Source organism: Melospiza melodia, chromosome 7, assembly GCF_035770615.1.
Source record: "Melospiza melodia melodia isolate bMelMel2 chromosome 7, bMelMel2.pri, whole genome shotgun sequence".
NCBI classification, from domain to species: Eukaryota; Metazoa; Chordata; class Aves; order Passeriformes; family Passerellidae; genus Melospiza; species Melospiza melodia.
Window position 1 is genome coordinate 17,680,232 of NC_086200.1, and position 22,269 is coordinate 17,702,500.

At 48.0% G+C, this 22,269-nt stretch overlaps 1 protein-coding gene across 1 annotated transcript; it reads left to right on the forward strand.

Annotated features, from left to right (window-relative positions):
* Positions 1-14,293: 14,293 nt before the first annotated feature.
* Positions 14,294-18,630, forward strand: LOC134420522 (serine/threonine-protein kinase PAK 1-like). Its single transcript, XM_063160678.1, has 5 exons — positions 14,294-14,493; positions 14,720-14,819; positions 15,221-15,417; positions 16,753-16,890; positions 18,267-18,630. Exons 1-5 carry the CDS (start codon positions 14,416-14,418, stop codon positions 18,357-18,359), a joined length of 606 nt encoding a protein of 201 aa, XP_063016748.1. The 5' UTR covers positions 14,294-14,415; the 3' UTR covers positions 18,360-18,630.
* The last annotated feature ends 3,639 nt before the right edge of the window (positions 18,631-22,269 follow it).

A 22,269-nucleotide genomic window follows, 5' to 3' on the forward strand; every position in this document is an offset into this window, starting at 1 on the left:
TAAATAATTGACTGCAATAAATTAGTAAAAAGAAAGATATAGAAACAAATTAAATCTCCCACAACTGCTGGCTTTCCTCAGGCTCCATGGTCTATGTATTGCTAGACTTACTTCATTTAGGCAGAATATTAACTGCCCTGACTTGTTGGAGACTGACCACAAGGTCTCATCTGTGGTGGGGAGTCACTAAAATTAGCTCAGCAGAGGCATCTTCAGCTGTCCAAGTGTAGCAGAAATACAAATTCTCTGCTTCATGACTGTGTGGCAGCAGCTGCTGGTGTGGGTTTGTCAGCATTGCTTCATGGATTACTCCTGGGAAGGAATTGTGTGCACAGGCAGAGTGTGATGGCTTCGATCTCCTCTAATTACTCCAATCAGATGATGGCCAGAACTTTTAGGCAAAAAGCACCATGACAGAATAATTTACAATATTCTCCAAACTACTCCTGTGGTTTTGATTTTCTTACTGATTAGGTTCAGTGTCTGGCCTCAAGAAATCAGTCCAGAAAGAACAGGCAAACCTCAGCTTGCAAGTTAGAGTGCAAGTCTTTAATCTGCCATTTTTGCAGCATCTACAAACTGCTTTTCAACATATTTGCAAAAAAATCTCTTAGTTCTTGCTATACCTATCCAGAACCTGAGTCTCTCCTCATTTTATTTTGATTTGAGATCTCAGCATGATTTTTTTATTGGACAGGGAAGTAAGAACCAGCTGCAAATACAGACTACAAGTGTGAATCTGTACTGCAGGAACTGAGCTGTAGCTTGGAATTAAAGGCAAGAAGGGATGCCATGGTAAATGTGAACGTTTAGTGCTGGCATGGGAGCCTTCTGCAATGCTCCACCAACCCATGGTTCACACTGCTACAAACTCTTTCTGGTGTTACAAAGAGTGTTGAAGAGCTGACTGTAAGTAAAAAAAATAGCCAGAATGTTAATTTTTGTTAATATGGCGAACAATGACTATCTAATAATTCAGAGCTCATAGAAGTGAGTATTCAGATTTCCACTTAGTACGTGCTGGCAGTTTTAATTTGAAATCAACAGGTTTATCCAAATCAAGTTATCCATAGGAATTAATTTGCTCTATAGTCTAACTAAAAATGCCTCATTGTCTGATAAGTTTAGTAGAAATTTTCAAAGTAAACAGTCAACAGATTTGAATTTCTTGTTTAGTGGCTATTCTGCAGGAAAGCTTTTACAGACTAATCAGTTTGGATGCAATTAAAATGCCAGTACATTTCATCTAGCCATTCTGGTATTAGAACAAAACCATACAACTGCACAGCCTTTAAAAAAAATTTAAAATAAAATTTCAAGTCAACAGTCTGAGTAGGACTCAGAATAAAAACTCTACCAAACTTCAACTCCATTGGAAGGTTCCCTTGTCACCCTGTGAATCAATTCTACATTCAGAAGATTAGAAGTCCCCATTATGGTGGTTTTGGTATGGTTAGGAATTGGGTAAGGGTCTTCTTCCTTCTCAGCTCCATGCTGCAGTGCCTTTGGGATGTGGCCTGCTGGTCGTTGTTTGTGCAGCCCTGGTGTTTCTCCATGAGGCAGAAAGTGCAATTGCATTTCCAGCCCATAGCCCGTGAGGAGTGGGGCGTGCAGAGCTGTGCCAGACCCAGGCCAGCAGCTGTGCCGCCAGAGGGTTTTGGTTCCTGCCCAGTGCAGCTGGTGCATCTCTGCCGTGAGTGCCTCCCCTTCCAGGTGCCCATGGACAGCAGGTGCAGGGTTCTGCAAGGGGCATGGAACAGGGTGGGGATGTCTGCTGGCAACAGAGTGCAGTGGAGAGCAAACAGTCCAGGATGTTCCTGCAGTGTGTGACAGAGAACTCCTGACACAGCTGGTGACTGAGCCAGTGAGGGAAGGCACTGCTGGGCCTGCTGTTTGTGAGGAGAGAAGGGCTGCTGGGTGACAGGAGGGTTGGAGGCAGCCTTGGGCTCAGTGATCACAAAATGCTTGTGTTTGATTCCCAGAGAAGGAACGAGAGATGTTGGGGAAGTGTTGACCTGCAACAAATTGTGAATTTGTTAAGCTTTACCAGGCAGTGCTTAGTCGTACCTTCCCTCACAGCAGTGGTTAATGTGTGCAAGTGGATGTCTTAGCCTTGAGAATAAAGACAGTGGGCCTACTGAGGAGGTAGCTGCAATGCATTCAAGGAGAAGAAGGCTCCTAACCGTGGGAGGAGAATTTGAGGAATGGGATGTTCACCACGTGGCCAGCAGAGACCCTCAAGAGACCCCTACTCTAAATGTGAGTAATTTTGGGGAAGTGATTTAAACATGTCAAATACTTTGTGAGAATGTTTAGCCTGTGAGTTTGAGCAAAGTAATGAATAAAAGTAATGAAAGTAATGTCTTAGTTCCATGGATACTAACACGTGGGTGTGCATGTTTCAGGGCAGTGATTCCCACACACCCAGCACTGAAATAAAAATAATGCCTCTTTTCTCACACTGAGCGGGCAGTGTGCATCGGCCCTGCTCGGTAACTTTCATTTTGGTCATTTCTATTGAAGCATAAAGAATGGTTGAAATGAAATCTTTTCCAGCTGTTTTCCTTTGGTTTTCCTATTTGAGGGTTAAAATTGTGTGCTGCAGGTGTGCTGGGTGTGTGCAGAGCAGTGCAGCCCCAGAAACCCCTTGGCTTGCCCACAGGTTGTCATGCCTTGTTGTCAGGTGTGCCCAGCTGTGGCAGGAGAAGGAGCCCGCAGCGCAGTGGGCACCGTGCCCTGCCCAGCCGGGGCTCTCTGGCACAGAGCAGCAGCAGCGCCAGCACCGTTCAACCCGCTCCTGCCTTGGCTTCCCCTGGCACACAGAAGCCTCTGGAAATCAGCAGCACCAGTGGCGTTCCCAGCTGGGAGCAGCTGCTGCTGGCAGGCAGATGCTGCCAGTTCGACTGCTGCCAAAGGGGAAGAAAGAGCAGAGGAAGAGATGTACATACACAGCAGCCATGGAAACATCCTATAAACATGCAGATATATGGGGTGATTTGTTAGGAATTACTTCAGCTGCTATGCCAATAGGGCTTTCTCTCCTGCTTCTGTACCATGCTTTGGGCCATTTTCTTGGTCTGGTTTCCTTTGCTTGTGTCCCATCTGAATGTTCAGCTGGATTACAGGCTGTAGGTGCTTGGGGCACTCTTGGAGTTCCTCTTGGATCCCTGAACAACAGGGTTTGGCCCATGGGGGGAGTTTGTGCTGCTTTGTGTCAGAGGAGAACTTCTGAGGCCATTTTGTGTTTGCTGTAGGAAAGGCTGGTTATTGCTTTGCATAAATTCACAGACTAACATGCTTTGTGATGCTTTGCTTTGTCATACTTTTCTTTGTGATATCAGGGCATGGTTGCCACATTGTCATGGTGACATCAGAAGGTTGCCTTGGTGCACGGAAGGCCTCAGTACCAGAGCAGTCCTAGGGGTTGCTCAGATCAGGAGCATCCTCCTGATTGTGGCATTAGTCAGCGTGTAGCTGCACACTGACAGGAGTCTTGGTTGGAGTAAACTTGAAGCACAGTGCTACAATGATTGAGCAACTCGCTGCTGCAGTTTGCACCATGTATGGCACTGTTTATTCCGCCTATTTCATTACCAGCCTGGCAAGTAAGTAGAGGTTTCAACTCTATTTAGGCTAGGGTGTAACCTAACCCGGCTTTTGCATGTCTTCTTGCTCTTTCTTAGTGACTGAGTTGATTTTGAAAGAGAAAGAGAATTAGGATGCCTCTGGTTTGGTAAAGCTCCTGTCAAGAGGTTCAGATAAAAAGGGGGTGTCTGTAGGCACAGGGGCAGCATTTGCAGGGGAACCTGCAGGGCTCCATTCCCTCCACGGGAGAGTCTGTGGCAGCAGAGTCTGTCATTTCCTCAGGTTGCTGGGACAAGCAGGACAACTTCCAAAATGCAGACTGGGAGGCCTTCTCAGAAGGCCTTCTAAAGACTTTGTAGTTCTCCCCAGAACTCAGGGAAAGCTTCTTTTATTCTAAATTTTGTAATGAAAGGATTTGACTGTCCGTTTTGACCCTTGACTGAGTGCTAAAAGAGTGATTCCCTTTGCAGTGAAGTGCAACTGCCAAAGCAGTGAGTGTCTGCTCCTGAGCCTGGAGCTGCTGCTGTGCTCTTTCACAATAGAACTGCCACAGCTCAGGGGGATTTGGGGCAAGCTTCTCTGGATGACTGTTTTCAGCAATTTAATGGGAATTAGTGCATGCAACTTCTTTTTTGAAAAAAGTACCTCAAAGACAAGAGAACAATAGCTGCTTTATCTGTTGGACAGAACAGAAGCATTGAGTGTTGAAGAACAATTTGCATTTTCTTGATCATGTTTGTATTCATTTACTGACTAGACAGGCCAAAGTGTAGGCACAACCAAGATTATTGTCCTGATCTCTTGCTGGCTGTGTGAAAGAACTATGTCATGTGGAGGGATGTTGATAAAGAAAAATACTCTCTGTTTGGGTTGACTTCTCTTCTGTGGGATTCAGCAGCCCAGGCAGTTTTCTCACAGCCCTTGTTCATTTTCCCTTGCCCACTCCAGGTCACCTGAAGCGTGTATTCAGAGGTGCTGATCCTGAGGTGAGTGAGAAAGGAACATTTCATGTTCCTGGTGCTTAGGAATTTTAGAGCAAGCTGTGAGCTTGGTCTGTGGCAGTAGAGTGTAGAGAGCCAGCTGGGTAGGCTGAAAGAAAATCCATATCCATGTCTGCAGCAGCAATAACAAAGGCATCACTGGCTATTTCCTAATTTTCCATTTCAGAACTTTCAAGGAATGAAAAGCTCATGTTGCAGAGAGAATGTTGCTTCTTGATAGTAGCCAGGGCGAAATGTCTAATTCAGAACTATTAGCAATTCTGTTGAATTGGCCCATTTAAATTTAGTTGCACTGACTTAGAATCCCATTGTTACCAAAGTTTCTGATTTGTCCTTAGCAGAGCTGGTTGTAGAAATAGAGCTGAATAGATTAAAGTGCTGAATAGAAATAAGGGTATAAATTATAGGTAACTTTCTGTCCCTCACACTGCTGTCTGTCCACAGATCACAGAACCAACAGCAGTCTCTCCTCTGGCTCCCTCTGCTCATGGAGAGGAGGCCAAAGAGGAGGCAAATGAGGTGGATGAGCGCCAGCCTCCAGCTGTGCTCACACCACAGCCTGAACATTCTGAGCCAGTAAGTGCCAGCTGTGTGTGCTGCTGTCTTTAGTGCAGGGCAGAGCTGCAAGTTTCTGACCAGCCAGCACTTGCTGTTGCTGGCTGAGGATGCTGAGTGCTGGAGTCCTGCCAGGGCCTGGTGATTGCCCCCAGCCTGTGACAGCTGGACAATGGGCTTTGGTCTGTCATGTTTAGGGACCAGCTTCCTGGCATTTTTATAGGGGCCAGCCTGAAGCACGAAGGCTCCCTGTTCCCAGAGGAGGGAGCATGTCAAAGACACTGTGCTCAGCCTTGTTGTAAACACAGGGGACACTGTGGCGTGGAGAGACCTGTCCCCCTTCACACACTGGCCAAGTTGCTGCAGGCACAAAAAAAATGTTGATCTGACCACACAAGTTGTTTGTGGTCCCCAAAAACTTCTTGGGTGTGTTTACTTGGGACTATTTCAGAGACACACTGGGGATGTAGAGTTGCTGCCTGAAGTCAGGGATTTTGGTGCCTTTGTTGCCAGGTTGCTCTTTTGCCCCTTCAGGCAGAGCAGCCGGTAGCAGAGCAGATAGGTGCTCTGAGTCTGCCTGTTTCTTGGTCTTTGATAAGCTGCAAGGAGATGACTGTGTTGTCCATGAAGCTGTGGGGGACCATTCTTGTCTAGTGTGGCAAAAGAAACAAAGGGAGTAGTTCTGAACCCTTCTTCTGAGGCAAAAACCAGACACTGCATGTGTCTGTCGATACCTTCTATTGTGTAGTTTGCTTTGAAAATTGCATTGGAGCCTAGAATGGGAGCAAAGCTGCAAGTCCTTGACTGCTGTCTTGTAATGCTAAACCCAGGGTGTACACCTTGCAATGGTACCTGCTGTATCTGAAGTGCAATGGGCACCTTTGTGGCTGGGGAGCTGCGTGGGCCCAAAGGACGCAGGGCTGGCGGCCGTGAGCAGCTGAAGATGAGGCAGCGTGGGGCCAGGGGGCCCAGAAGGCCAAGGGCACGGTGGCTGTGCCAGCAGCAGTGGGGCAGCAGGAGCAGGGCAGGGAGCGTGGCCTGTGCTGGGCAGCGCTGTGGCCACAGCTGGAGTGCTGTGTGCAGCTGTGGGCCCTGGGAAGCAGAAAGTCATGGAGGGGCTGCAGCGTGGGCACAGAGGGACAGGGGAGCTGGGCAAGGGGTGCAGCACAAGGCCAGGGAGGAGGTGCTGAGGGAGCTTTAGCCTGGACAATGGGGGCTCATGAGGGACCTTCAGGCAGACTGCCATTGATCCCTGCCTTGGATCCATAGAGCCAATGCTCAGCACGAGGGCTGTTTCCCTGCCAGACATCCCTTCACTGCATCCAAGTGCTTTAGACACTGGAGTGGGTAACACTTTCATATTTTATTTGCTTATTTGTTTGTTTGTTTGCTAGAAGGAGAAGCCTTGGGTAATTTCTCCTTCTCCAGTGAGCAAGGGATCTTTTTCTCAATCTTTCCTGCCCTTTTCCAGCACTGGCAGAAACACATCACTTTCAGGTTAACGGCTCCTGTGTCTTTTGGCAGCCCAGGGAATCAGTATGTGTTGTGTTTGGGAATTGAGCAGGAAATCAATGCCCTTGCATTCCAGCTGGTGCTCAGAGATTAGAGGAGCTGGGAGGGGCTGGGCTGCATTTCTGATTCCAGCCACTTTAGCCCCATCAGTGTTGTCAAGTCCAAGAGAAGAACTTGCCCGAGCACAGATGCACAAAGAGTGCAGTTCCCAGTGCAATGCTCTGGGTCTGGTTGCATTCCATAGGGACCGACATGCTCCAGATTCCCCAAGAGTGTGGGTTACTGAAGCAACAGGAGAGCAAGTTCAGGATGGCAGCTGATCGGGGCACTGCTACCGAGTGCTGATGTGTGTAGTGACAGAAAGGATAGTATTGATTCATGGTGACCCCCCCGTGGGGAATAATGTGCTTTGACTCTGATTTAGAAGGTTAAACAAATGCTTTCTTAAGCTATGTTGTATTACACTAGCACTATATTAAAACTCTACTATAGACATACTATACTAAAAAGCTGCTAAAGAAAAACTCGTGACTGTCTCCAGACAGTCACAACACAGTAAACAATCACTATAACACTTTCAGTAAACAATCACTATAACACATTCTACGTGTATTAAACAACAAGAACAGCAAGTATAATAATAATTGTTTCCTCTTCTTCTCTAAGTTTCTCATTACCTTCCCTTAAAAAACACCTAGGAGAGAGAATTATATCTCTCTCTGTTCAAAGAATTTAAATACCACAGCACAGTAAAAAAAAATTTAAAAGTGAGATCTGTCTATCTGTCTATTTGAATCTTCCTGGCTCTGCTCCAAAGCAGTGTAAGATGCAAAGCTCACCTAAAGGTATCCCTTCAGGAGAGGAGTTCCACTGACTGATCCTGAGCAGGCAGAGATGTTTCCCCCTCCAGAGATGGTTGTTTTTCTCCTCATGTTTTCCTGCTTCAGCCTTTTCTGACCTGAAGCCTTCATTTGTCCTTTAAATTTTTGCATGTCCTAAGGGAACTATCCCATGCTGTAGCTGGGGTCTGGTGACTTTGCTCATACACGCATTACATGACACATGGTTTCCTTCACTGGCATCCCCAGGGCTGTGTGAGTGCATTCATTAATGGGGCCCTATGAGAAACTCTGTTATTGCTGGTCAGAATTCTCCATTGACAAAAGAGGGAGAAGAAACACCTTGGTCTTCCTCCATATACTGAGATGGCCATAGAGGTTCTCTGACTTCCATCAGAGATCTTTGCAGGCATCCTTATCTCCTGAATGACCCGGTTTTCTAACAAGAGTGTGGATGTCAGGAAGGAGGAATGCTGGTGCAGGCCTGAAGAGAAGGTGAACACCAGAAGTGTCTCTCACAAGGAGTGAGCTCACCCAGGAAGCCCCTGCAGAGCCAGGATGGAGCTGTGGGACAGGGTGGGGAGTCAGTCACTACTGAAAGACAAACAGGACACAGCAGAAGCAGAGGGAGGCCCTCACCAGACCCTTGAGAAATGCCACCCCTTCCCTGTCAGCTGCCTGAGAGGCTGCTGGAGCTTCAGTCCCCAATGGCCCCTGATTGTAGGGCCAGGGTCACTTTGGAATCTGTGCCTCCCCTCGGGCAGAGAAGGACCCAGGAGAGCAGCAGCACAGTGCTTTGGGAAGGTGTGAGCCCAGCAGTCTGTGAGTCTTGGCCCACAAAGGGTGTATGGGAAGTTGAAACCCATCTTCTCTTGCTTTCTGTGCAGGTGCTTCTAGAGAAAGAGCAGGAGCACACTGCCTCATCTGAGCTGCCATGCCAGACTCAGGGAGAACTGTTCCCAGCCCGAGAGCAGGAAGAGCAGCTCAGGCAGCAGGTGGAAGAGCCACAGGAGAATGGCCAGGTGAGCCTGACTGGCCAGGGCACAGAGGGAAGGGCAGGGAGAGGGGCATAAACCACAGCTCTTGGGACTGAGGAGGCCAGAAGTCCCACAGGCAATGGAAGCACAGAGCCTTGGAATCTGCAGAGATCAGCCCTGGGACAGGAGGTTTGCAATGGAGGCAGATGTGGGGAGGGAAGCAGAAAGAAGGGGCTGAATAAATGTGATTTTGAGGCTGCAAGAGGAAAAAAGCTGAGCCTGATGGCAGCTCTCAGTCCCTTGCTCTCCTTTTGTGTGTACAGAACATCAAGGCAGAGCCACAAGCAGAGCTGCCCAAAGCTCAGAGTGACATCATGGCAGTGAAGAGAAAGAACAAGGAAGACATGGGAAGAATTCAAGAGGAGAATCTCCATCAGCAGAAGGGCGATCATCAAAACCAGGTGAATGAAAGAGTGGCAGCCACTCCACTCATGAAATGTCCTCTCTTTTGTTTATTAGAGAACATGAAGAAACAGCTGGATGCAGAGCTTCAGACAGCTCACAGTATGATCAAGGCAAGGCATAAGCAGCTGGAGGAAGAAATGAAAATCATCAGAGAGAAACTTAATTGCTTCCGTCAGTCTCTGCAAAACCAAGTGAGTGAAAGAGGGATGCAGCCACTGCAGTCACCAATCTGGTGGTTTCTGCCCTTCTTGCCTTTCCAGTGCAGAGCAGCAGGGAGTGGGGCCATGCCTCTGAGTGCCATGCTGCTGTAGTGTGTGTATCACAGTCACTCTGAAGGACATTTCCCGGTGTGCTGAATCTCAACGTCTGCCCTGGACAGTGAAACTTGTCCTTTGGCCTTTTGGCCAGCAGTCATCCCAATTGATTCCTGCTGGCCTGTTCCTGCTCTCCTTTTTTCTTGAGGTGTTTTTACAGTGGAACTTGGCGACCCAGATGGAGGATTGAAACAAGCTGTTGTATCCCCTGTCAAACTGTTCTTTGCCTTTCCTCACAGTCGATGACTCCTGGCTGACAGGGACAAGCTGTAGTGTCTGACTGCTTTGTTCTGTTTGACTTGAGGTGCAAGTGTTGACATCTCACCGGGCAGCCTGCGAAGACTTGCAGGGAATGTGTGGCAATGAAGAACCCCAAGTTAGGAGTGAGGCACAGGAACAGTGCCCACCAGAAATGCTCCAGGTCCAGCACATCATGGGCTCTGAACCTGCTGCTGCAGCAGCATCACCTCGAGGAAGCCCTTCTGTGAAACCTGGGAACTCAGGCTCGGGCACATCCCGGGAACAGGAGATTGAGGAGGAGTACCTGGAGCTGCTGGGTACGTCTGGGGTGTTTCTTATCTGAGGGACAGTGTGTTGTGTGCAGGTGTCAGCAGAGCTGTACCCAATGCTCCTCCTGAGCTCGGTGTCACAGGGCCATTTAGGACTCCCCAGAGGCAGTGCTGTGCTCCGAGGCAGCGAGAGAGCTCTGGGTGTTCCTGCTGCCTCTGAGGGCACCTGGGACTGGCTTGGGTTTGCCTGAGCTTCCCTCTCTGCTAAAGGCTGAAGCAGGGATTTTTCTTGGATCAGCAGAAGGCTGTGACCTAGTAAATGATCTAGGCAAGTCCTGTGTGCTAGTGGCCAAACTGAACAGAATTTTTAGCTTCCTAAATTCTCCTTAGACTCTTGATTTGCAACCAGTTATCACAGCAAAAAAACTTCACAGAAATGGACTGACTTTGGAGTTTTGTCTTTTTGGTTGGGGATTTTTTTTGGGGGGTTGGGGTGGGATTGCTTTTCTGTTGTTCATTTTTGGTGGGGGTTTTTTGTTGTGTTTTTCTCCATCTTGAAGGAGCCCTTCTACCCCACGTTTTACTGATGTCATTTTTATGACTGTTACTGTTACCACTACTACATCTGCAGTTCATTTTCATGGGAATGGTATATTTTTGTCAATAAGAGGATGCTATCTTTGTGTCAATAAGAACTACTTTGAAAGAACATCAGGTTACAGGACAAATAGAGAGCACAAGGTATTTTCCATGTGCCACCAAAGAAAAAACAGAGACTTTGATAACAAACTTTATTTAATCTTCTAGTTTTATGCTTATCAAGATGTGTCCAGGAGACACATCCAAGTGGCGTGATCAGATAAAACTGTACTGCAGGCATTTCTCAGGAGAGAGCCTCCAGCCCAGCCATGGTATATCCCTCAGATCCATGGCACTTTTCCATACCTGATTCCCACTCTTTCCCATTACTGTTAGAATCCTACCCATTGGCCCAGGCCCTGCTCAGATCAGTCTCTAGGAAAACACATCAAGCCCTTTGTGATTCTGCAGCACAACCCAATGAATCTGCTTCTTGCCCGTAACAGCTGCCAGTGCTGTGCTCTCAGATGAGAGACCTGGTGGGGCTGAGACCAGAGCCCAGTGGATTCTGTGTCTGCCATCACCTGTTGAGACAAAAAGGGCACTGATCTGTGCCTCGGTGTGGCTGATCTCAAAGCCCATCCTGTTGTGTCCTGAATGGGGGTAACAGCTTGTCTGGGGCTCAGGCTCACTCTGGCTTCTTCCCATCAGTGCCTGTCAGTGCTCATGCTGGGGCTTTGCCAGCCTTGTTGTGGTCGCTGCCCTGTCCCTGAGGGCTGGAGGGACTGCAGAGGCTGGAGTCTTCCTTAGCTGGGAGAGGGGCATCTTTGAGCTCAGCCTGCTCACAAACAGGTCAGGGTCCTGATGCCGAAAGCCCCGTCAGGATCGGTTACAGCTTGAGCTGCTCTGGTTTACAAATGGGAAGGCATTCCTTTGGCAAACTGCTGAAAGGTGGGGAAGATGTCCTCCTCTCCTGGGATTGTATGTCCCTGTGCTTTGTTTCCTGTCAAGAGAACTCTTCAAAAGACTGTACAAATCAGTCTCTGTGCTGGCCACCTGTGCTGCAGGGCTGTCTGCCTGGTTGTGGTTGTTGTTACCCAGCCGACCACAAAGGGCTCAGAGCTCCAGGCGCTGGGGCTGCCTTTTGTATCTCCTGGAAGCTGGGATCTCTGCTTTAAAGTCAGCATCTTGCATTTTGTTTCCCTCAGGGAGAATGGTGAACACCACTGAAAATCCCCTGATGAAATACACGCATCTGAATTATATTGGCAGCGGGTGAGTCCAACAGCAGTTACTCCTGCACAACCGTGGGCCAGGTGTTTTTGGGGTGGAATGTCTATCCAGCATGAAGTCAGGACAGCTGCAAAGATGATCACACACTGGGGATAGATCGTCCCATCTCTCAATGCTGCTCAGAATTTGTGAGTGGGCTCAGAAGGCATTGTCAGAGATGCCTTGCTACCGAGGCCTTGCCTGCATCAAGGAACAGGACCTGGAAGGTCTCCTTGTCTCTCAAGTGTGGGACAGCTCTGTGTTAATTTCTTTAGCATTTTTTGTGTGTCTCAAAATCATACTGGCACACTAATGAAAAGAGAAGAAACTTGCCTGCCGGAAAGAGCAACCTATGCCCTATCAAAGCTGTGAGATAACAGTTGCCAGGAACAATTCTTTCCCCTGGTTTGAAGAGGGAAACACTCTGTGGTCAGGATAGGAACCACACTGTTTAGACAGTGAAACCCAAGAGGAAAGACTTGACTCCCTTTAGAAATTGGACCCCAGTGCTTCAGGAACAGGCCCAGTGCCCATGCACTTGAGAGGAAAATGCATCATCTCCCTTCTGGCAGAGCCCTCCTGCATCCTGCAGGTTTTGACACTACCAGCAGAGATCTCCTGTGTGGGCTGGCTTTCACTGCAAGATCTAAACAGCTTCTGCTTTCTCTGCTTCTGTTTTTTTTTCTAGGACTTTTGGAGATGTTTACAGAGCACTCGACAGTGCCACAGGAGGAGAGGTAAATGTCACCAGCCCCTGCAGGCTCTGCTGCACTCGAGGGCTTTCCCCTCTGGTGTGAGCTGTGGCTGGAGCTTTGGGCAGAGCTGTGCTGAAAAGGCACAAGAAGCACAGACTGGTGCCAGCCCACAGAACACATATGGGACTTTGTCCTCCTCAGCTGCCGGAAGGAAGGCACGGAGGGCAGCGGTTCCTTTCAGAGAAGGACGCACTCACTCGCTCTCCATTGCTAAAACAAAGGTGGTGCCTGCGAGCACCTCACTGCTCTTTGGGGCTACAGCTTCAGAGTCCTGAATTCTCGTTTCTGGCTGCCAGCAAATCCATCTGAAAGTTACTGGTAGTTCCTTAGCCACCTGCAGTGCTGCACTTGGGAACTGCACATAGGGAGAGATCTGCAAGGCGTCCTTGAAAGCCCTAAGCCCTGCCCATATCACAAGATTTATCCACAGAGTATTAAGGCATGGATTCCTTCTTCTGAGTCCCAAACAAAGCAGCAGAGAGTGTGGTCAGAGGTTTGTGGGTGATAACTGAGACACCGTTGTTACCAAGTGGTCAAGGCAAAATGTCAGTGGCCCCACGTATCCTGTAACTGGCTCCCAAGGGAGCAGAGAAATGGGCTGTTGGAATGTCAGTTCCTGATTACTGCAGTGCCTAATCACAAGGCAGTTTGGCACAGCTCAGCTGTGTCATTGCAAAATCACTTGCTCCACATGCCTTGTGGTCTCGTGCCACCAACCCCTCAAGTTACTGATTTTCAATGTCATTTTAGGTGGCAATAAAAAAAATAAATCTTCAAGGAGTGAGGAGGAAGGAGCTAACCTTTAATGAAATAATGATCATGAAGAGGTATAGGAGTCCCAATGTTGTGAATTATTTAGACAGGTGAGAGGTCATGGTCTTATCCCATGGATGTGTGTTTACATAAAGCAAACATGAGAGGTTAAATACCCACTTTGGTCAGTGGCAGCAAGTAAAGCTGTTAATTTATATTTATTCATATTTCTCTACTCATCTCCAATGGATGAGAAGAGAGTGCATCTTGTCTGCATGAGTCTTCCCTGGCACACCTACTTTGATAATTACTCCAAAATTATTCAAAACCTGGATCAGCTGTATCTTCCTAACTCAATAGCCTCAAAGATCACTGCCTCCACATTTATGTGGGATTGATTTTTTAAAGTTTCTTAAGTGCAGATAACCCATCCTAAAGTGGATTTCCCTTGGATTGTTGCCCCTCTTTGCCATTGCTATGCATGCCAGGAAAACTAGGTGCTTATTTCCAGAAACACCATGCCTGGCATGTTTTATATCTGGGCTCTTTCCAAACTGCACTTTTCATTTGCTGCCCATCTAAGACATCTCCTTTTTCACAGATGTGTCTTTCTCTATGAGACTGCACAGATTGCGAATAATGCACAGCCAAGAGGGAATGTCTATTCCTTTGATTCTGTCCTTGTCACAAAGGCATCTGGAAATAAGAAACCTGGAAGCAAAAAATCAACGTAGCCATGCATGTTCATCTTCACCCCCTTGTTTCCTTCTTTCAGCTACCTTCTGGGCGAGGAACTCTTGCTGGTTATAGAGTACATGGATGGAGGTGTCCTGAGCGACATCGTCAGCCAGACCTGCCTGTCTGAAGATGAGATGGCAGCCATCAGTCGGGAGGTCAGCAATCCCAGCTGTGTTTCCAAGGCCTTGGGCAGGATTGTCTGGGAAACAGGGGCTCAGAACAGGAGAGGTTTCCTGTGCCGAGCTTTGTTTCTGTGTTGCTGGTATGCTATGGGCAAGTAAAAGCATCTCAAGTGAAAGGCCTGCCAGTGCCCCTGCACTCCCTGTACTCAGTGCCAGTACTCTTATCTCCTGCTGTTGTATTCTCGCTCTGTCTCTTGTATTTGTAGTTGCTGTTCTCCACCTTGCCTCTCTAAATGTTTGCCTGGAGTCTGTCTTCACTGCATTCCTTGCCTGTAAAAGCAAAGGTGCTGGTGGCAGGATTTGAAACAAACAGCAAAGAAAGAAGAGAGAGACTCGTTTCTCTCAATGCTCAGCTAAAAAGGATAGGAGTGCAGCCAGAATGCTCTTTGCTTCTGAGCACATGCGCTGCAGCAGGAGTCATCCTGGCTGGTTGGCAGGGGACAGCCTACAACAGCAGGTGCTGTTGCTCTTTCAAAAGCTGACGTGCCTTTCCTCAGAAAGGTCCTGCTCTGCAACTGTTGGAGCAGCAAGCTCTTCCTCTCAGTGGCCATGACTGTTCTGCCATTACTCCCCATTCCCCTGGAGAGGGAATCTTTTAGATTCTTTGTTTCCTTTCTTGTGTGATGAAATCACATCACTCATTTTTGCCCTTCTGTTTCTTCTGTTTCTTTTTTCTCGCTCAGTGCCTGCAAGGACTGGATTTTCTTCATGCAAACAATGTGATCCATCGAGACGTGAAGAGTGACAACATCCTTCTCAGAACGGACGGTTCTGTCAAACTGGGTCAGTATATTCTTGGTCAGGTGCAGCTTTCCAGGGATGTGGGTGTGGGGCTTCTTGGCGTGACTGCCAGCTCCCCAAAAATGGTGCTGGTGGCAGTGCAGGGACCCCTGCTGCAAGCTGAGGGCACAGTTGCAACGTGCACAGAGGTAGAAGGAGCCACAAGCAGTCAAGAGTGGCCTTGCTCTGTGTGGGTCCCTTCCAGAGGGAGGGAGTTACAAGTCTAAAGTTTCCAAAGAACAAAAGCCACTGCTAGAGGCAGTGTAAAACATGGGGGGATTTTTAAAGTCGCCAATGCCAGGAGATTCAACAGAGCAATTTCAAACTTCTACTGGGGAATTATTTTGCTTGCTTTGCTAATTGCACAGAATTCAGATAAAACCAGTATTTTGTTTTCTCCTCAGCTGATTTTGGCCTCGCTACTCAGCTCACCCCTGAGCAGAGCAGACGGTGCTCGGTAACCGGGACTCCTTGGTGGATGGCGCCTGAAGTGGTGACAGGTCAACCATATGGCCCCAAAGTGGACATATGGTCTTTTGGAATTGTGGGAATTGAAATGATAGAACAAGAACCTCCTTACTTGGGCGAAAGTTCTGGCACGGTAAGGAGCAAATACTCACTGATCCCACTGTCTTTCTCACCTGTCCCATGTCCTGTGTGCCACTGGACAAAATCCCATTGCCATCTGCTGGAACTACTTCCACCAAGGTCCCCTCCTACAAATGTCCCTGCAACACATCAGCATCTGCTGTACTTTTGGTTGCATCAGTGGGGGAACTCAAGCCTTACCACATGCAAACAAACTCCAAACAAACTCCATTCTCACTCAACACTTTCCTTTGGGTTAAGTGGTTCCAGTTCTTTTGTCTGTGTAGATGGCCTTAATACAGGGAAAAAGCATCTTAAAAGTGTTGTTATCTTTCCAGAAATGAAGGAAGGAAACCCAAACCCAACAAAGTTTCTAAAACTGTGGTCTTTAGAGAGGAACCTAACCCTGTGTGCAGTTTCTTCTCACTGGAAAACATGGGCATGAGGGTGTAATGCACAGAGTCTCTTCTGCTTCTTGTGCAGTGCTGCTGAAACACTCAGTGACCGTGTTTCTCTCCTAGCCCAAGCAACATTCTGCACGTCACCAAGGCAGAGCCTGGTGATGTGGAGAGCCTGCCAAAACCTCCTGTTTGTTTCCTGGCACTTTCTGGCATGGGCCTACCATTAATGCATTGACTTGAGCAGCCAAATGACTAGAGGGTGTCCATAGGGATGGAACCTCTCCTTCTTCTGACCTAGAAAATTTTTCTTTGGCTGCAAAAATGGGAAGCTGAAATTTTCAGACTGCTGAGAGACAGAGCTGCAAGTGGCTCCTGTGTGCCCAAGCAGGCATTTTCATCCCAATACATTTGTGCAGGCATCTTAATGTGTCTGTGTTGAAGAGGAGATTGTAAATGTTTGTTTCCCTACCTGGGTATTAACTGATGGATTTCCTTTCTTTTCTTCCAATTCCCATTGTTTTCAAGAACAGCACAAAAAGCTTGATGAGTTTTGTTCTAGGGCACGTGCGCTTAAAGGACCAACTAGCACTGCAGAGATGCCTTTCATGTACTAACCCTTGAAATTAGTTAGTATAGCAAAGTCGCTCTTCCAAAAACCATCTCAAGCTGGCATGAATCCTCAGAGAAGCAAATGTCCTTTTGCTGATGTAGTTCCCACTAACTAGGTCAGGCAATGAACTCAGCTGCCAAGGCAAGATCTGCAGGATGGTAGAAAAGCTGTGGCTGCATCGGGGTTTGGGTTTTTTTGGTTGGTAAAGGAAAGTCATCTCTGGGTCTGTGCCAGGGCAGAAACTGCCACTGAAGAACAGAGGTTAAACAAAGGGATCTGGGAGAGCCTTAGAGATGTGAAAGCAGGAGGTGGAGCCTGGTGTCTCCTTTCTCTCCAGGCTACATACCTGATAGCCACAGTAGGGACTCCACAGCTGCGGCAGCCCAAGCTCCTCTCGGCTTTGCTGCGTGACTTCCTGAGCTGCTGCCTGCAGACAGACGAGGAGCAGCGCTGGTCTGCCAAGGAGCTCCTGCAGGTAAAATGTGAAGGGGCTGCCGGTGAAACAGGCTCTGAGGGATGGGCTCCTCTTCCACTCAAGCCCAAGATAGCAGATGAGCCCCCTTCCTCCTCACCTCCACTCTTGCTGCTCTTCAAATGAAAATGGTGAGGAATCCTAGACTGGGCTGGGCTGGCAGGGCCCTGTAAATGTCCTCTGGTGCAAGTGTCCTGCAATGAGCAGGGACATCTTTAAAGAGATCGGGTTGCTCAGAGCCCGTTGCCACTGGAGCCGGAATGGTTGCAGGGATGGGGCACCTACAAGCTCTTGGGGCAAGCTGTGCCAGTGTGGCACCATGCTCTGAGTACACAAGTTCTTCCTTAGACCTACTCTGATAAGATGCCCTTAGTGTTTAAAAAGATTTGTCCATATCCTATTGTAACTGGCCCTGTTAAAAAAGATGTCCCGCACTTTCTTCAAAGCCACTGTGAAGTCTTGGAAAGTGGCAATAAAGTCTCCCTGGGGCCTGTCCTTCACAAAACTGAATAACTCCAGCTCCCTCTGCATTTCCTGTGAGGAGAGGTGCTCTGTCCTCTGACTGTGTCTGTTGCCCTCTTTTGTGATTTGGTGGAGTATTCAGTTTTATCTAATGGCAAAAGAATTGAAGTAGAGCAATGCAGGGTACAGAGACATGAAATGGTGGTGGAGGAACCCAAGGAAGCCAGTCCCAGCCTAGGGGTCCGAGATTTTGCTGTGGGCAGGAGGGGCTGTGGGGGGCTCACTGTGAGCCTCTGAGGGGCCCTGGTTGGTGCCCCCCAGCCCACCCTCAGAGGTTTCTGCCATGCAAACCGGGACAGCTGGGAGGGACTTGTCCCAGCCCCATCTGCTGCCTGGCACGCTCAAGCAGATGGGAACTGTGCCAGGGTTACTGCCAGGCTGTGTGGCAGAGAGGGAACTGCAGGGCCCAGTGCCACTGGGCTGGCCCTGCTGGGAAGGAAGGTGCCATCCAGCACACGAGGGGCAGGGCATGGAAAGGCAGACAGTGCTTCCTGTCCCTGTGGGAATCAGCACAGTGCCTGTCTTTCAAAGGCAGGGCCCTATGTGAGTCATTGGAGTTTCCTGAAAGGAAGAAAACCCCGGGACAGAAAGCACCATTTCTAGAGCGCTGGCAGGGCAAAAATCCCAGCATGATGAAGACATCACAATAAACAGATGAATGGGATTCTGGGCCAGGTTTGCCTGTGATGGCAAGGTCTTGCACATTGGGGATGACTGGGGAGCAGATGGTCCCATTGCTCCTCTTTCTGGGTCTTTCCAGGAACTTGATGTATCCTGATTGAGTCCCTGAAGCAATGAGCTTGGAAAGTAATGGTTCACTGTTCTTTGTTTTTTTTTTTTTTTTTTCCGGTGGACAGCATCCATTTGTAACCTCAGCCAAGCCACCATTCATCCTGGCACAAGTCATCAACTCAGTGAAGAAGACGAATAACCCTAACCCTAAACTCTAAACCTAAAACCTAACCCTAATCTTAAATGCTAACCCAAACCCTAACCCTATCCCTATCTCTATCCCTTACCCTTTCCCTTACCCTTTCCCTAACCCCAATCCTAAGCCTCAGCCAAAGCCTAAACCTAAACCCAAACCTGAACCTAAGTCTAAGCCTAAGCCTAAGCCTAAGCCTAACCCTAACCCTAACCCTAGGAGACGAGAACATAGCAATCATGTCAAGATGTTATCTCTGTTACCAATTTAGAGTAGGATTGTAGAGTAGGGTTGCTAAAGAGATTTGTAGCATAGAATTATAGATTAGAGTTGTAATTAATAAAGTTTCTGAAACATCAACTCACTTGGAAGATTCTCCTCCTTCTGACCCCTTCAGAAAATTCCACATTTTTTTCTGAATAACCAATTGTTTTTTATTGGTACTAAGTCACACATATAGCTTTTTTTGTATGGTTTCATAAGTGAGGAGGGCTCTTCTTCATTCATCCTCTCCAGACCGCACTGCCTTTGGAATATAACCCACTAGCTGGTGATGGCACAGCTGTGGTATTTCTAGTTGAGGCAGAAAGGGCAATGGCATTTGAAGGCAAAACCAAAGGAAGAATGAGGCAGCCCAAACACCCTGTGCCGATGCAGGCCTTCAGCTGTGACTGGAGAGCAATGGGGTTCCTGCCACTTGGATTTGTATCCCTAAATGTAATAATCTCTTTGGCTGGAGGAGAGCCTTGCTCAAGTGAGAAAGCAGAAAGATCAGAGAGGGTGCTCGGGAAGGTCTCCTGTGGTGCAGAGCTGTCAGCGCCTGTGAGGTGAGAGCGGGCCTGGCCTTGCCCAGGCTGGAGCCCCAGCAGAGCCCCGGCAGAGGCTGAAGCAGCCTGAGCCCCGGCAGAGGCAGGCTGGAAGGAGGCCCTTGGAGCTGCAAGAGGCAGCAGCTGGGCCCTGGGTGCCTCTTGCTGGGAGCGGGCGAATCCTCCGCTCTCAGAGCCCAGGTGGCAGCTGGCTGCTGCTGAGGGGAAGCGCAGCCGTGCTGGGCACAGCCCGGCCTGGGGGCCATGGCCGTCTGGAGTGTGCCCAGGAGCAGAGAAAGGCCAAGGGCAGCCACGGGCCGCTGGGCTGCCTGAGGATTACTCCTCTTCTGCCGGCTGCCCTGCAACTCTTGGCAAAGGCCAGCAGCATGTGCAGCACTCTGGGCACCGGGGCAGGGAGCCGGGCTGCTTGGCAGGCTGGAGCACAGGGCAGCTCCTTCAGGCCCGGCACTTGTGCCAGGGGAAGCGAGGCCAGCGTGAGGCAGGGACAGCTTGGCAGGGCCCATCTGCAGGAGCCAGCCCCTCACGCAGCTCTGGGAGGAAGCGCCTGCAATCCTGCAGTTCTGCACTGAACCAGAGCAAAGGTGTGAGATGCAGAGTGTTTGGCAGAAATATTCAGGCCCACCAGGCCAGCCTGCTTTGTGCTCTGTGGTGCACAGCAGGCGCTGTGCAATGCAGCTCTGAGCTGCTGGGAGAGAGGCAGTTGGGGATGTGCCTGAGGTGAGTCAAGGGGTTAGCTGAAAATGGAATTAGGATAATTGAAAAGCGCAGATGGGTCGAGGGGCCAGCTGGGAATAGAATTGGGATAGTAAGAGAATGCATGTTTTAGTTAAGATTTTAAAATGAGGTAAGAAGCTAAGTTAGTAATAAAGCTAGCAGCAATCATGTCCCTTAGTTAAAGAGTACCAAATATATTAGGAACGTAAAGCTAGGAGTGACAGTGATAGAGGAAGCAATTGTGAAGAAGCTGAGACCATAGAAAGACCTTGCCTTAAGAATGATTGAACAGTTAGGAGAGGCTTGGACTATGAGCAGCAGGTGAAAAGGTCTTGCCAGCTGGCCATGGGAGAAGAATTCACCATGAGGAAGACTGCTTTCTTCCTCCCATACAACCACTCCCTCATTTCAAAATCCCACCGACCCAGTTAAGGTAGTACAATTGTGCAGCTGTAATAGATATTCAGCTGATAAAAATGCGAAGCAGGCAGGTAATAATTATGTATTTTGGGTCCTTAGAAACCCAATGTAAAACCTTTTCTGTAGAAATAGAGAACAGGAGTCTGCAGCTCCTTGCACATGTCTCTGGAAACTAGTTCACATGTGTCCAGGGCTGCAATAAATACCCTTCTTTTCTACTATAATTAGTTGAAGAGTTGTTTGTCCGTGCTTCAAGGGTTATGCTGGAGTAATGAACTGATTTGGATGGGAGCAGAAGAGTTTCAGCAGGCAAGTTTTGGAAGAAATGGAAGGCTCTTGTGACTGAAGGGAAAGCTATTTGGAATGGAGTAATGATCCCAAAGTCCATCCAATTGTATCTTTGTGTCTGAATTGAAATCAGAATGATTATAGATAGCTTCATGCAATTTGTCTACAAATGTATCAAAGTCTTCATTCTTCTTTGGTGAATTTGTGTAAAAGACATAGTGTGTAACCCATCTGGAAGTGCAAGGATAGCATTATATGCCAGTTGTTGGCTCATCTGCAACACTTGATCAATGCTCCTAGCCTGGGCAGTGGCAGTAGCCCCGGGCCCTTTGCCAAGTAACTGTTGTGCTGTTAAACCATACAGAGGATCACCCTGCACTCTAGCTCTTGCAGCTTCTTGAGCACTCTTTTCCTCCCAGCTTTTATGAAACATCACCCGCTGATAGGGTGGCATTATAAGTCATATTAGGGTATGCACATCAGCTGGAATTAATGTGTTAGATGGAAAAATATACTGCAGAAGTGACTGTGCAAGTTGGGATTTTCAACCAAATTGTGAAATTACAGCTCTCAACTTTTCTAAAATCTTCCAATCGAAAGGTTTTCAAATTCTACTGGCAGTATTAGTTGCTACAGGAAAACTTTCTACATCATTTGAGAGAAAAGTCCCTTCTACAATAGCTTCTGCAATAACTTTTTTCTACTTTCATTTCTGAGCTGCTTCTATTTCAGGGTCACATTCCAACTCTAATTCCACATTCTTTACGGTGGGAGAGGGAGGATTTTGTTTAACTGGCTTGAATTCTGGCTCAGAGACAGAATGGAGGAGTTTTTGCAAGAGAGTGGCCATATTCAGCCAATGCACAATCCAGCCTGCTTGTAATAATGGACAATGAACACGTTCACAAAGAATGAATTATGGACATATTCAGAAATGGGCTCAGTATATCCTTGAAAAAGATACAAGAAGAAGAGTCATCAGGACTCAGCAAGTTTGTCAGCAAGTTTGGGGAAGTGAGCCATCGGTGGGCCAGACAACCCCAGCCAGACGTGTGAAAAATTAGGTGATCCAATCAGCATTCTATTTTAGACGTGTGAACAGCTAGGATTAACCAATCATGTATTAGCTAGAGACACGTGGACAGTAAAGATTTATTATAAATAGAGTCTTTTTAGGAATAATAAATTTAGCTTCACTGGATCATATTGGTTATGGTGTGATGTCCCTGAACCTCCGCACCATGCACTTAAGGGTGGGTTGGTGTTGCCCATGAAATGTACACATCTGGGGAAGTGCCCTTGGCAGAGAGGAGCTGGATTGCCAAGGAAACTGCTTCCCCAGGAGCCCCCTGTGAGACAGGTGCAAGTGTCTCCATTTGACTCCCTGTGTTTCCTTCAGTCCTTGAGGCCCCTTGCACTTTGCAGAGGGGCATGCAAAGGGAGAAAGCTGTGAAGAAATACCAATTATGTTCTCTTGATGCAGAGTGTGATTTTATACACTCTCTCCTATGGTGCAGATGCTCTTCATTTCTACTGTGTTGATTATTCTTATCAATACATATTTTAATTTGCTCTGGCATTCTTCCCATAGAAAAGCTTTCCTTGTGTATTTGATTTATGTCTGCAAATGTTGATACGTAACTTTAGGTACCTGAATTTAGCCCATTTCTCCTCTCGCTTTAATTT

Coding starts and splice junctions, on each gene's coding strand:
- LOC134420522 (XM_063160678.1), top strand. CDS start 14,416: ATGCTCTTTGCTTCTGAGCACATGCGCTGCAGCAGGAGTCATCCTGGC. Junction 14,820..15,220: donor GGACGGTTCTGTCAAACTGG/GTCAGTATATTC, acceptor TTTTCTCCTCAG/CTGATTTTGGCCTCGCTACT. Junction 15,418..16,752: donor TGGGCGAAAGTTCTGGCACG/GTAAGGAGCAAA, acceptor CTTTCTCTCCAG/GCTACATACCTGATAGCCAC.